The sequence below is a fragment of the Henckelia pumila genome, chromosome 1, assembly GCF_033568475.1.
Source record: "Henckelia pumila isolate YLH828 chromosome 1, ASM3356847v2, whole genome shotgun sequence".
Classification (NCBI taxonomy): domain Eukaryota; kingdom Viridiplantae; phylum Streptophyta; class Magnoliopsida; order Lamiales; family Gesneriaceae; genus Henckelia; species Henckelia pumila.
In genome coordinates, this window is record NC_133120.1 from 128,933,764 (window position 1) to 128,949,176 (window position 15,413).

Sequence of the window (15,413 nt, forward strand, 5' to 3'; positions counted from 1 at the left end):
ATACATTTCCAATCGAAGTGAAACGACTTATGATATGATTTAAATTGGCTTGAACGAGATAATTAAATTTAATTATTCGATTTAGTATTTTTTTTTCTCAAAATATTTAATAATCAATATGTTATGTTCAAAAAAGTGATTAAATTAATAACATAGCTATAACGATAAAATTGAAAATAATTCCACAAAATTAATAATTTTTTTAGATTTATTAAAAATTTAAGATAACTTTAAATTAATAACTTTTTACTTTAAGACATGAATTAAGTATTAACAAACAATATTCTACTATAAAATTCATTGATGCGTGGGAAATAACAAAGGAAACTAAGTGTTCATTGAGGTGTGGGAAATTAATTAGTAATTAAATTAAACCCAATGCAAATATGGAATTCAAGCTAAAGGAAAGTGCTAATTGATGTGTGGAAAATAACAAAGAAAATTAAGTACTCAATAGTGTGGGAAATGATAAGGGGTGAAATGTTATTCATATGTAAAATTTGTTGGATAGATTAGATTATTATCACACCAATCAATCCTAAGCATATTTTCGTGATCACAAGAATGATCCCTGTCGAAAAGGGCATAAGCATGCAGCATGGTATAAGGCGAAAGAAAAGTTATACAAGTCAATAAAGTAAAATAAAATTACAGAGCGATATATACTGCCCACAAATTCAAGAAAACATTAGTCTGAAACAAACTGTAAAATCATTGTTCATCACAAATATGGCACAATTTTCACTATGACACCCTCTATTTGAAACCTTGTGTATTTCCCAGTATAATTGCTTTATTCTAACAAAGAAAGAATCGCATAAAATGTACCGATGTGATTTTCATGGATATGTAACAGCAACTTACATGTCGTATATGTATCGCTGATCCTAAGGCATAGGCGAAGTAAGACCCTCTTGAGACGACAGTGACCGGACGTTTTGGTGCCGATTGGAAAGAATGCGTGGCTTCTTCTGAAACGAGAGCTGCCTACTCAAGTGGTATCGGGTTCTCATCGTGTAGAGCGAATGGAAGAGAGGGCCGGCCCTTTCCTTTAACTTGAGAATGAGGAAGAACACGAATCTGTAAGCAATGATAAGTCCATATACTGCCAATAAGTCCCACCATTTCGAATGGTCCAGCGAGATTCCAAACATGTTTGTCAAGACATATTCGCCGGTTAGTTTTGGGTCACCAGGGAATAATGGATCAAACACGAGTCCCATCATGTCGTTCTTCATTCCTCCCTGCATTTTTTACCGTGTTACCGTATTTTTGTTGTCCCATTCATGAAGTATGAATTGCTACAACTAAAGAAGGTCCAAATTTGTTGATCAAAACCAACTTCATGATTAACTAAATTTTCACAAACATGTGGACAATACCTGCAGGGACCATGCTCCGTAGCCGATGAATGAAATTGGATAGCGCCAAATGACCTTGGGAAGATCCGGTAGCAAACGGAAGAATCCTGCGGTCATCATCATAATCCCCTGCACGAATACATGATAGTGTTAGGCAATAAACTAAGAAGAGATGAATAGATTTTGGAAATATTGCGAGCAACTATATGAATCAGCCCCTACAAAGGATTACTTACGAGAACTCCGGCTCCAGCGATGATCCCCATTAAGAAGTTGGGAACCAGAGCAGCTATGATCATCATTACGCTTTCTACCATGGCAATGCATCCAAAAATATTCATACAAAAGTAGGCATAAGGAGGAAATCCTGGCCGAAATTTCACCATAAAGTTTGTGATTGTCCCACTAATGGCAGAGACAGCGACCAAGAACGGAAACGAAGACAAGAAGTTCGACAATATAAACACAGCCACGCCATAATATCCGTTAAGCCTTTCTTTATGAAAGACCTGTTTGATCAAGAAAATCAATAAAACTTCTTGAGTCTCTGTGTGTCCTTTCTTGAGTTTTACGTGTTTATTTTTTATGAAATCATGCACATTTGATCAAACCTTCATTTCTTCGATGAATGATGGAAATCCTCCTATCGACATGAAGGTCATGAAACCTATGACGAACCCGCCACATGCTCCCCTAGCCAAGATTGCGGTATAACTGGTTCCGACATCATAGAATAGGGTGCCGACACAAAGAGCAACAATGGTATATATGACAATTCGGGACCAGTAATATCCGATGTCTCTATTCATGTTTAAGAATGATCGCTTTGTCAATGTTAAAAGCTGCTTCCACCATCTTGCTTGACTTCCTTTAATTGTTTTAATCTCAAGTCCTTCCTGTGATTCATCACAATATTCTTCTAGCGTCATCAATTTATATCATGTTACTAAACTAGGCAAAACAGAAGAAAAAATAAGCAATTTTTAGCAGTGTGCTAAGTATCTGAGTGTCTTGTACTCTTTTAACAAGAAAAACAAATATAAATCTCATCAAATGATAGCTTCGATTTCGAAACTTACAATTGCAGATATTTCTTGAGTCTTCGATCTTGCCTTTCTTGAATACTCGGAGAACCTGTATTTCTCAACAAGTGTTGATTTGATATCAGCAGTTGCCATATTCATCAAGGGATCTGATGTTGTGTGTGTTTCCTGTTATGAGAGAGGTCGGATGTGAATATTCTGAAGTGCGGTCAGCATCATAAAATTGCTCTTTATATCGTTCTAACATCATACAACATGTTCCACAAGAATTTTTTAGAGAGTCCGGCTTAAATTTTTGTCACGCGTGATTTCAAGTCCAACGAAAAACTGGTAAAAAAATGAACTAGCCAACTTAAGTCTAGGCAAAAAAAAAATTATAGAGGGGGAAAGACAGGTATTGGATCCGTACACGAAGTCTTTGTGAACCTTTCAGCGTGGCTGTAACGATATCAAAATCTGAGTTAATACATCGCAGGAAATGATCCGAAGGATTTCTCCTACTTGGACAGGGGAATCCTGATTCAGCAAAAAACTGAAAAGTAAAATAATATAACTGAATATTATGATCAGATAAAAATAGAAAATGAATCATTGTATCTCAATACACTTATAATACCTTTACAGCCATTCTTGCTTCTCCAAAGAACACTGTTTCTCCCCCTGACAGCAAACATAGATCGTCAAACAAAGTGAACACTTCACTACTTGGTTGATGAACGGATGAGATCACCGTTCTCCCATCACGAGCAAGATTTTTAATGGCTTGAGTCACAAAGAAAGCTGCCGCACTATCAAGTCCACTAGTAGGTTCATCAAGAAAGAGTAGACGAGGTCGTGTTAGAATTTCGAGTGCGATGCTCAATCTTTTCTTTTCTCCACCACTTATCCCTCGTAACTGCCAATTCCCAACCTGACGATCCGCGCAATCTTGAAGCCCCATTTCCGTAATAATTGATTCGACTATCACTTTGATTTCTTTTTTAGTCATCGAGGCTGGAAGCCTGAGATGTGCTGAATATGTTAAAGTTTCTCTTGGTGTAAGAGTCCCTAACAAAACATCTTCTTGTGTGACATAAGCCTGGAAAATCAGTGTAAGTTCATTGGTCACCAATCATTGAAATGCAGAAATATCGGCAGAAAAAGTAGCTAAAACTCGTGATTCAATCCCACGGGGTATGAGGATACTCACAACAACACCATAATCCAGTCTTTGCTTCTTTCCGTTCAGAAGAATATTTCCAGTCATAACGATATTTCTTGACAATCTACCTGTCATAAGCTGATCATATTAGTGAATGAAGAAATGATATCAAAACAAAAAAACCAAGTTTTTCCCTACAAATGATAGGCTCGTTTCACTATCGACGATTTTATTCTTGTGTAGATATATTGCCAATTTTATCATTCTTGATTTTCTTCAATAACTGTTGATCCAACATTTGATAAAGTTGCATAAATTGAAAGTCCTTTCCTCTCTATCAACATCACACAAACCATGTCTCTCTATTATTTTCAAATTCTCTCATTTCCATCCTTTCTAGCATTAGTCCACAACAATTCTCTCCGCGAGCTGGCTAAAATCAAAATTTTCAGAGTTCCAAACATCGAAAGCTCCTTTTTTTATCCAGATCCATAGACCCAAAAAAATAATAATAATAAAACCAAAAGTTCAATCCAAATGGAGAACATTTAAGGGAAAAAATAATGATGGGCAATTCTGTACAGATTGCCCCAATAAATTACGAGCCTACATGAATTTGAGCTGGCAACCATAATTGCACAACAACTCATTCATATAATTGAGTTCACTGTCCCCTACTCTCCTCCAAACAAGTCAAAACCAATTAATGGTGGTTCTCTCCTGTGCGACGCCGGGAGAACTTCTCCTTTTGCATAGGAAAACCATTGGATCGTGGTGGACCCCACCAAAACAGATGGGGCTTACCGCCATCCAGTGGCTGGTAATACACCGAGAGAACTTCTCCGCTGCAGCATAGAATTTACCTAAATGGTATCATTTGTTTGTTATCAGTTACTTCATACTCATACCAGCTAGTAGCCTTTTGATCTAATATTGATCTTAAGCAAACATTAGGGGTGGGCTAGTACCATGATCACAGAAGTCAACCCCCACAAATTTGCAAAATTAGTAATAATTATAGTACATGATTTCATTCTTTCCTAAAATTCCTGGTTTCCTGAAAAAATCAGGTCAAATACTAATCATACAATACATTTGAGGTGTCGGTTCTTTTGCAATTTTATTCCTTTTTCGGTCAGATACGCCCCCATGGCTCCAGTCTCCAGATATTGCTGAATATATATTATAATTCCCTTTCTACCAATTCATGAACACTGGATACAATTAAAAAAAGCAAAATACCTGCTAAGGCATCAAGAAGGGTGGATTTGCCAGAGCCCGAAGGACCCATAATGGCCATGATCCGACCCGGTTCAGCGAACCCGTTTAGCCCATGAAGCAGCTTCCTCGTCGGCCCCTGCCCGAAGTTCGGCAGCACCACCGTGAGATCCTGCCACACCAAATAAGCTTCGCCGCCGCTGCGCAAAAAGCCCTTCTCAACATCGCCGCCGGAAGCACCACCCGTCACAGCATCCGCGCCACCGCCCGCCGCCTCTATTTCCATCATCAAGTCTACTAATCCACCTCGGTGCGTAAAAAAAAAAAAAAACCCAACTGTATTCACCAAAAAAGTAAACTTGGACCTCTTTCACTTCACTTTCTTGGACGAATTACAAAACCCACCTCCGTATTTATATGGGAGACGGATGGTTGTTCGCGGGTAATGGCCATCCGTGAAATTTCCTGCCGTCATTTGGATGCATGGCTTAATGAGTTTGGATTTGAAAAGAAAAAGGGGGGGATAAATTATGTGACGAAATTGTGGAAAGGGGCAAAGAATTAAATGCATGGGGGTCCCAATTATATGGTTTGCAGTTGGATTGAAGCATAATTAAAGATGGAACTAAAAAAAAGTTTAAATCTTTGTACAAACCAACAAATACAGCTGCATGTCTACGTCCATTTTCCGTTTTCCCATCAAGAAACTTCCAACCTTTCGTTTCTATCACTTGTTGACGATAAGTGTTGTTGCACTAATTAATATAATAATAATAATAAACTAACATTTTCTTTGTTGTTGTCATTTTCGTATAATTTAACTTTTTGGGGCTGAATCAATAATATATCATATATGAATGATTGAGAATTTATATTGCAATATAAATATAAGTTTTATGAGGTGGTTATATATTTTGAGTATGGTTATTCTTATTATTTTAGTATGTGATTATTCTGTGAATAACCAAGTGAAAATTGCATATATCACCCCTGTGAAATTTCGAGTTTGCTAATAACTTTCTATGAAATTTTTTTAAGCTAATAACCCCCTGTGATTCAAAATTTGTAGCATACACACCCTTTCCAATTAAAAATTAACAAAAATACTCTTACTTAAATAAATAATTAAATTAATTTTGTTTTATAATTCTATATTTAATTGAGTAAAATAATCAAATTTTATTTAAATAAATATGAAAATTATATATAATTATTTTATCATAATATTTGTCATACACGAATTATATTTTAATGTTAAATTGTATTATAACATTAAGAGCATTTTAGTCATTTTTTAGCCAGAAGGGGGTGTATGCTACAGATTTAGAATCATAATGGGCTTCTAGCTCAAAAAAATTTCATAGGGGGTTATCAGTAAACACGTGATTTCACAGGGGTGATATATGCAATTTTTCCGATAACCAATATGCATATTATTTATATAGGAATAATAGCCAAAATAATCCTGAAATTTTTCTTGTTTTGTAATTTATTCCTGTAAATATTTAATTTTGGGTTTTGGGCCCGTAAGTTTAGTTATATTTTGGTTTTTAGTCATTTTTCATTTAAGCAATGTTTTTATAACCAAACCGGTGATCAAACTGATCTAACTTAAAAAAATGATCCAACTGGTTGGACTATTTTAATCGGATGGTTCGATCGAAAAACCGTTTATATAATATAATATAATTAATAGTATATTTTAAATTATAAATGCCTAAAAAATTCATATAAATAGAAAAAATATATATTTATCGTAGTTTGAAAACTAAATTACTATATAAATATATTCAAAAAAATTATAAACTCTAATATTAATAAAAAAATATTTTTAACGAAAAAAAAAATTCAAATAATCATGTATATATATAATAAAATATTAAATTAAGGTTTTAAAATAAAAAAACTAATTTTTCAAAAAAAAAATCGAAAAACCAATTTTTCGGTTCTTGACAAGTTCTGCCGGTTCAACCGTTAAAACGGTTTTTGGAAGTGTTTCGGATCAAATCAGTGACCAGTTCCGGGTCGAACCGGTTGAACCAGTCGGTACAGTCCGATTTTGAAAACATAACATTTAATTATTGATGCCACAACAGACACATCATCATTTTTCAATGTCACTTAAGCATTTTTAGCTGTCACGTCAGCATTTTCTGATGCTACGTCAACACTCTATGAAAAAAGGACTAAAAACCAATTATAACTTAACTTATAGGACCAAAACCCAAAATTAAATACTTAGAGGACCAAAATACAAAATGGACAAACTTACATGACCATTTTGACTATATTCTCTTTTTATATATTTATATGTGAGTGAGATGGTAGACTGGATCAACTCAATCCATTGCTTTAATAAAAACTAATATTTTTTATTAGTCGAGCTAGGTCAGAAATTCGTATCACAAAATTGACGGTGAAACCATCTTATAAGAGCTTTGTGTATGTGTATATATAATTTTGTTAACCTGAACAATATATATATATATGGAGAATGATATTTACACTCCAAAAATTTATAATTGCACTTCACTTATGATTATTAATGTATTTTCTTACAATATTACCCCTACTTAATTATTCTATATTTTTATTAGATTAATATACCTTTTTATCAATCATTCAATCTTACTACTTATTCATTTTTTCTATTATATTTTATTTATTTAATTTAGATCATTTCAAAATTTTAATTTCTTTGGTCGTCTTTCACTTTCCTTAACATGAGAGAATGATTATATTATTCAAAATTTATAGTTTGTTGACGATATTGAGAAAATAATAAAAGTAGCATTTGCAACAAATATTAAAATAAAGAAAATTCTTACGTCGATTGTTGTCACTCTCTCAAAAATAATAATAATTTAATATTTGAAGCAATTTTTTTTTATTTTTGGGACTAGTTTATTTCTAACGAAATTTAACTTAAAGATGAGATTTTTCTGAAATTTTTAATCAAAAGATAATGGGGATAAAATTGTTAAAATGTAAATATTCATGTAGATATTTTCAAGTTTTAAAATTTGTAAAAAAAATTATATTAAAAGGTGATTAAATTTTCAATGTTAAATGAGCCACGTTTTTGTTTGTTCATATAATAAGTTCACAAAAATATACATTTACATGCTTTTAAGATTACTGTTATTCTAATTAATTATGTTTTATTCAATTTTTATACATAATTTAATTAAAGTTTGAATTTTTTTTTCCAAATGACATGTTAAATTCTTTTTGTCGTCTTTGTTTTTTTAATTAGTTATGCACATATTATAATTTATTGATGTTCATACAACTCAAAATATTTATCAAGCAAGTTTTCAAAGAAATCCCCACACTTTATTTATAAAGTTTTTCCAAATTTATGATTACATCTTATGATTGCAAATCAAACTTTGTAAATCATTAATCTATTGCATTTTAAAATCTTATCAAAAATAATTTTAATGAAAAAATGTGAGATGATCTTCATAACCCATAAATGTAGTGAATATTTTTGGAAAGAGACATATATATAAAGAAGGTTATATTAGACTTAAAAAAATATGAAATAATTAAGTGGGGGTAATTTTGTAAGAAATCACAATAAAGATTAACAGTGGAGTGTGTTTATAAATTTTTGGAATGTAAATATCATTCCCCTATATATACCAGCTAGGGGTGGCAAATTTTATATAAATCCCGACCCGTCACGATTCCCAACCCGATCCCGTCCCGAAAGTTTTCCGACCCGAAATTTTCCCGATCCGATTAATTTCGGGATCGGGATCGGGATAGGCTACTCTTCCCGACGGGATTCCCGACCCGACCCGAATATAAAAATAATATTTTTTTAATAATATTTTTTAATTAAAAAAATAATTTTTTTTTAAAATCTTATGTTTTAATATTAATGTTTTTATAATTATATACCATATAATATTTTTTATATTTATTTTTTTTAATATTAACATTTAGTTATAAATTTTTATTTTGTTTTTTTATTATTATGAATAATTATATGTTTTTTTATTAATTAAGTAGTTGTTTTAGTTTATTTGTAATGTACTAAAAAATTGTTTTAGTTTTTTAATGGTTATATATAAAAAAATTTAATTTATTTTTAATGTATTAAAAAAAATTGTTTGATTTTTTTCATAATTTTTTCTAAAAAATATTTTCATAGAATGTTTTTTAAAAAAAATATTATTCGGGATTACCCTCTCCCGATCCGATAAGATCCCGAATGTTCAGGATCCCGAAGAATTCGGGTCCCGACACTTCTCGGGTGCGCGATCGGGAGAAAAAAAATATCACAATTCCTATCGGAATGGGAATCGGGTAAGGGGGTTATGGGATGGGTCCCGACCCGATTCCACCCCTAATACCAGCTATGTTGGTCTAAAATCCAATTGTGTGTTTTAGTACTCCGTATAATAAAACTGAGAGCAACAAGGTTTTGTTATAGAGAGTACTGAAACGTACCATCGATCGGGTTTTAGACCAACTTAATTGGCGTCCAAGTGTTCAGGATAATAAAATTATATTGTTGTAGTAAAAGTATGTTGAAAATGATTGAGTTTATTAAAATGTTGACATTTTTCTTACATATATATCATATTTTTTAATTTATATATAGTGTTTTAATATTTCGATATATAATAAATTTTTCCAAATTTCACACCAAAACATTAGGTTTCGTACTTACCATATTGTAGAATATTTTTTTGTCATACAAAAAATTTTGGTATTTTTCTCGTCCCTAGTTATGTTAGTGTTTAGTTATGTGTATACAGAGTTGTCAAACTAACTGTCCCACCTAACCCCGTCTCGCCTAGGCCCACCAGTAAACATGGTGGGGTGGGTCATCCTTCCAACTCAACGGACTCAGAAACCCCAACACAATCTATCAAGTGTTGTGGATAGGGGTGTGCAACAGTCGGTCTGGTCCGATTTTACATAATTACGGTTTGGTTTTTCTGTCTACGTTTTTTAATGTCTAATCCGATAACCAACTCATTTAATTACGGTCTGGTTCAATTTTATTTTACTACGGTCTTGTTTATACGGTCGGTTTTGCGGTTTTAAAAACAAATTCAATTGATTAATTATGTATCATTCTACGAGTTGTAAATTTGTAATTTAAATTCAGTTTATATAATTTTTCGTTAGGTTTTATGAGTTTACAATTATAAAATTTAATAAAATTTATTTTTATCGCTTTTCTAATTATGCAATTTATACATTAAATTATTTTAAAATGTATACAAATATCTTGTAAGAAACATTTTAGTAAATTTATAATAATTTATATAAATTTAATGCATAAAAAATATATAAAAATAAATATACAATAATTTATATTTAAATTATTGAAATTATATTCACTTACCAATTGTCTAAATATAAATAAAAAATTTATTTTATTAAAGTACAGTTTAAACGGTCGGTTTGATTTTGAAGTACATAAAACCGTAACCAAACCATAATAATTTTGGTTTTAAGTTATAAAACCAAAATAATAAATTCGAATTATGGTTTGGATTGGTTTTCAGTTTCTTCAGTTTGGATTTTTGGTTTTGTCGATTTTGACCATATAATGCACATCCCTAGTTGTGGATTAGACGAGTCAAATTGTCAAAATTCAAAATTCATCAACCAATAACCATATATAAATCATTATCAACAATATAAATATATCAAATAATATAAATATATCAAATTATAAATAATAAAAATCATTCTAAATTTATCGACCGATAACAATATAAATAATATAAATATTTCAAAATTTATCAATCATTCTTAAAATAATATAAATTTTACAAAAACGTTTGAACGATCATAATAAACAAAATATAAAAAAACTAGCGGGATGACCCGCCTCAACCCGTGGTCCAAACGGATTGGCCCATCTTCAAACGAGCTACTAATTGGTAACCAAGCACGCATAATTTTCATCGTGAGACGGCTTGACTCGATGAGTTCAGCCTATTTTAACGGTTCTAAGTGTATATCATATTGGCATTTTGTAGAATAATTCTTGTAGTAGAGGTATTTAAGATTTTAACATTTGATAATATCAAAATTAATATTATAATGGTATGAGCTGTGGATGATTTTAGTAACTTTTATATAATTGCGAACAAGTAAATTTATTTTATCTTTAATTAATAGATTTTTCTAATATTAAGTTATATGTCATAAAATAGGGTTATAAAATTTTGTTTTGCATATTTAGAGATATTTAAGTAATAATAAAAATTCTGTTTTGCCTTTAGATATATTTAAGTAATAAAAAATCATGATAGACATATATGATAGTAAATGTGATATTTATCTAAAAAAGGTGACAAAGAATGTGGTATTTTCAATTAAAATTTACAGAAATTAAATATTATATGTATCATATAGTTGAAATTTAGAAGTGCCATTTTAAACTTTTATATCGATCGAGTTTTATATAAGAACAATATTAAAGAATATATAGTTATTTCACCTGAAATTTAGTAAATTATGCGGCTGCAGATATTTAAAAAAGAGTAAAAGTCATTTTGGTACACGAATTATTGATAAAATATCAAATTAGTAAATGAACTATTGAAAATAGTTTAATTAATACATTATCAAGTTATAAAGTCAATTTTATATTTTATTTAAATTATTTTTAAGTCCAATATTATTTTTAAATTAAAATAGATTGACACACATTCTATTTATCAAGATTATTTTATTGATTACAATTATAAACATTATTTATATTTATTTGAATATTATATTAAAATAAACATATCATACTAGATCTCATTGTATAAAAATATTATAAATATTAATTAATATAATTATAAATGTGATGTCCCATATTTCTCATTCATACTGATGAAAATATAGTACGGAACATGCAGAATATTTTTGAAATTTTAGTAATATATATGTCGTGTTCGCAAGTTTAGCATACCATGCATAAATTTAACTCATTCAAATGACTCAAAAATCACATGACTAGAAACTTATATAAATTTTCCTTGAACCAAAGAACGCTAAAATTCGACCAACACACGAGTCTCATACTGAACGCAAAAACTTCCTCATACATGCAAAACTTGAAACTATAAATATTTGATCTTAATGTTATAAAAACACGAGTTCAAATAAAATATGCATGGCATTAATAGAATGCATAAAATTTCATGGACATTCTTGATATAGGGTTCGCGGACAGCCGTGTCATGCAATCCTCTCGCCTCCTCGAATACTTAGCCTCATGACCATCGTTTAAATAATTAACACTTCATTTTCATTTGCATCATCCAAGCATATTAAGTCTAAAAACTCAACAAGAATATGTTTATAATAATAAGTACATACATAAAACGTGTAGGACGTAGATATAACATAAAAGTATATATTTTATTTTGGGCTATGAATTATATGCAAATGTGGTAACCATCCTTAAGAGCACAATAATTGGGTTTCATGATCATGTAAATAGTTATGTAGTCTAAGTATATCATTTGGTACATCCCACACTAGCCAAAGCCAATATGTATAACGTCTCATACTAGCCGAAGCCAATATTCACATCTTTCGTTCTTTGTTTGGAAAGGCCTCCCAAGAGCTTATCCAGGAGCATCAGTCCCGTGCTGCTATTACAAGTACACATAAGACGTCAAAATAACTTTTTCATGCTTCTTCATATCATTATCATTTATTTCATTCTCATTCATAACATGCTCATAAAACTTTCATGTTTGAAAAACATTCATGCTATTTAGAAGGAAAGTATACATGTCTCTTAACTTTTCATGAAATATCACGCTTTCAAACTTAAATAACTTTCATGAATATGAATAATTAGACCATCATACATTACGCATAGTTAGCGATCCACGTAAGTATTTCTCCACGTTCTCGACAACCTTTCATGCATCATGCTCACAAGATTCAACTCAGACCCTTACATGCATGTTATAGGACCAAAACATAAGGGAAAAACGTTGAAATTGCATGTCATACCCACGCGTAGCATTCCCCTTCATGTGGGTTGCCCTAAAACAGGGCTAACCAACCCATGCAGGGCATGCCCCCTCGCGTGGGTAGCCAGTCCGCATGCTGGGTAACCCACGCATAGGGCACGAGTGCGTTGTGATAACGACTGAACCTATCTAACAAAGTCAATGAAAATTCAGTGGTGTATTCACTCCCTCTACACGCACTACATGATCCTAACAAGTGGTATAAGAGCGAGGAATCTTTCTTTCTTTGAACAAATTTCAAATTAATTCATTCATCAAAATTACATTGTTTTCCAAAGAAGATTTTGATGAATGAAAGATAAGGATGCAATCACATCTAGCTGCACATGATTATGACATGTGGTATGTCATCATCCACGACCATATTACCATCACCAAATCCAACATTTCCATTGTTGTTAGTAGTGGTGTCATGCATATGATGGAGAAACCAAAAGGAGAATGGACGACTAAAGACAAAAGGAAGACAAACTTAGACAACGTGGCCATGGATATTATGTACAAGACACTTGATAAAAGCACCTTTATCAAGATAAATATGTGTAAGACTGCTAAAGAGATTTGGAAAAATTTGATCCAACTTTGTGAAGGCAACGAGCAAATAAAAGAGAATAAGCTATTTTTTGCAACCCAAAAATTTTACAATATCAAGATGAAGACTGGAGAAACCATGATTGAGTTCGATGAGAGGGTAAAAAGTATATTCATTGATCTAGTAGATCTTGGAAAGGTGTATCCAAGCAGAGAATTGATCTTAAAGGTGATGAGAGGATTACCAAAAGATGGGATGTAAAAACATTGGCCATGAGAGAATCAAAAGATTCGAACAAGCTTGAACTATATGATCTTTTTTCTAATTTAAAAGCACATGAGTTTGAATTACAGAGCCGAGAGGGTGATCAATCGACCACCCCAATCACCAAAGCTTTAGTTGCTGTGAAAATAGACTCACCTTGTCTAGTCAAGAAGACATCCAAACAGATAAGCAAAGATTCTATGTCATTGCTTGTAAAGAAGTTCGGGAAAATTTTGAGGGAAAACTAAAGGAACTTCAAAAACAACAGCTACTCTAGGAAGAACTACCAAAATAAAGATTTAGTCGAAGAATCCAATGCATGCTACAACTGTGGTAAGACTGACCACTTCATTGCTGATTGTACCAAGCCAAAGGAAAATGATAAAAGATCAACTAACAAGGGGCAAAAGCTAGTTGAAAGAAGAAGGATATCTAGAGAAGAAAGAAAGACACACAAGAAGAAACATGAGGCATTGGTTACTGAAGAGAGCAAGGCCGAATGGACAGACACTAATAGTGACTCATCTGAGTCATATTGCTCAATCAGCTCTATGATGATGATGATGATGATGATGACATAAAGTGCTTAATGGATAAAGATAAATAACTATAGTCTACCAGCGAGCAGTATTTGGCTTCAGCTCTGAAACTTTTTACACGTGATGATCTAGTTAAAACACTTCATGAGATGAGGAATGAGTACCAGAGACTTTCTGTTTCATTTGAGGAGGTTAAATATAAGCAACATGATCTGCCAGACACCTCGACCGAGCCCAACAATCAGTTGAGAATATAAGTCTAGAGACAGAGATTGCCAAGCTGAAAACTAAGAATGAAGCGATGCAGACAAGTTACCAAAAGATGACCATCAAGAACCAAAATTTGAGTGATATGGTAAGAGTCTGGAACCAGTCTTCAGTCACTCTAATATAGATGCATGAGTTTCAAAGACCCATGAGAGACAGGAATGGTCTCGGTTTTAGAAACTATGAATGCACCGCAGAATCGAGTACTCACCCAAAACTGGAATGTGGAAAGGGAAAAATACATGCACTTTGTGAAATACACTAAGGGACATGAACATGGTGACACTTCCCCAAAGAATGAGAAACCTGTAGAAATTCAAGTGACTGTAAAATGTTTTGGGATTGGCTATGTGCCAGATAGCTTGACTGCTAAGCATGACTAGAAGCCTCCGCAGACCAATTGAGCGAGACATCGCTCAATGAATGGTCAACACAGACAATACCAAAACTTTAGAACAGTTAAAAAAAGATACAGGAAACTAAAATTCTGGGGAAGGTCATACAACACACAATTTTTATCACACACAGAACACGTCGTCCAACTGCATCAGCACAAGCACGCATCTTATGGGATCCACAAAGAGGTCGTACAGTCAGGATGATCAAAGTGTGGGTACCTAAAGGTTTAATCCCTTTTGGACTCAAATAGATGTGGGGATCATGTTATTCAACTTTGTGATTTCATGTACAAGAAGGAGCAGGATACTTACAATCATCCATATGGTATCTAGACAGTGGCTGCTCTAGACACATGACTGGAGAAGCTCAACTACTCACTCAACTGAATTTTTGTACAGGTCCTAAAATCACTTTTGGTGATAATTCCACAGGTAGATCCGTGGGTAAGTGTAAGATTATCCATGGTAATATTGTCATTGAAGATGTATTGCTTGTTGAAAATCTGAAATACAATCTAATGAGCATCAGTCAAATGTGTGACATAGGATACTCAGTCTAGTTCTTGAAACACGGTTTCCTGGTGAAATATTCCAATGGTGATTTACTCTTAACAGGAAACAAGTGTGAAAACACAGAC

The 15,413-nt window shown here is 32.4% G+C and overlaps 1 protein-coding gene across 1 annotated transcript; it reads right to left on the reverse strand.

The window, feature by feature from the left end:
• Nucleotides 1-638: 638 nt before the first annotated feature.
• Nucleotides 639-5,346, reverse strand: LOC140876295 (ABC transporter G family member 15-like). The gene is made up of 10 exons (XM_073280220.1): nt 5,169-5,346; nt 4,788-5,057; nt 3,594-3,673; nt 3,021-3,482; nt 2,814-2,936; nt 2,441-2,572; nt 1,973-2,257; nt 1,598-1,870; nt 1,383-1,490; nt 639-1,244 (listed from the first exon to the last, which is right to left on the reverse strand). Exons 1-10 carry the CDS (start codon nt 5,332-5,334, stop codon nt 888-890), a joined length of 2,256 nt encoding a protein of 751 aa, XP_073136321.1. The 5' UTR covers nt 5,335-5,346; the 3' UTR covers nt 639-887.
• Nucleotides 5,347-15,413: the final 10,067 nt, after the last annotated feature.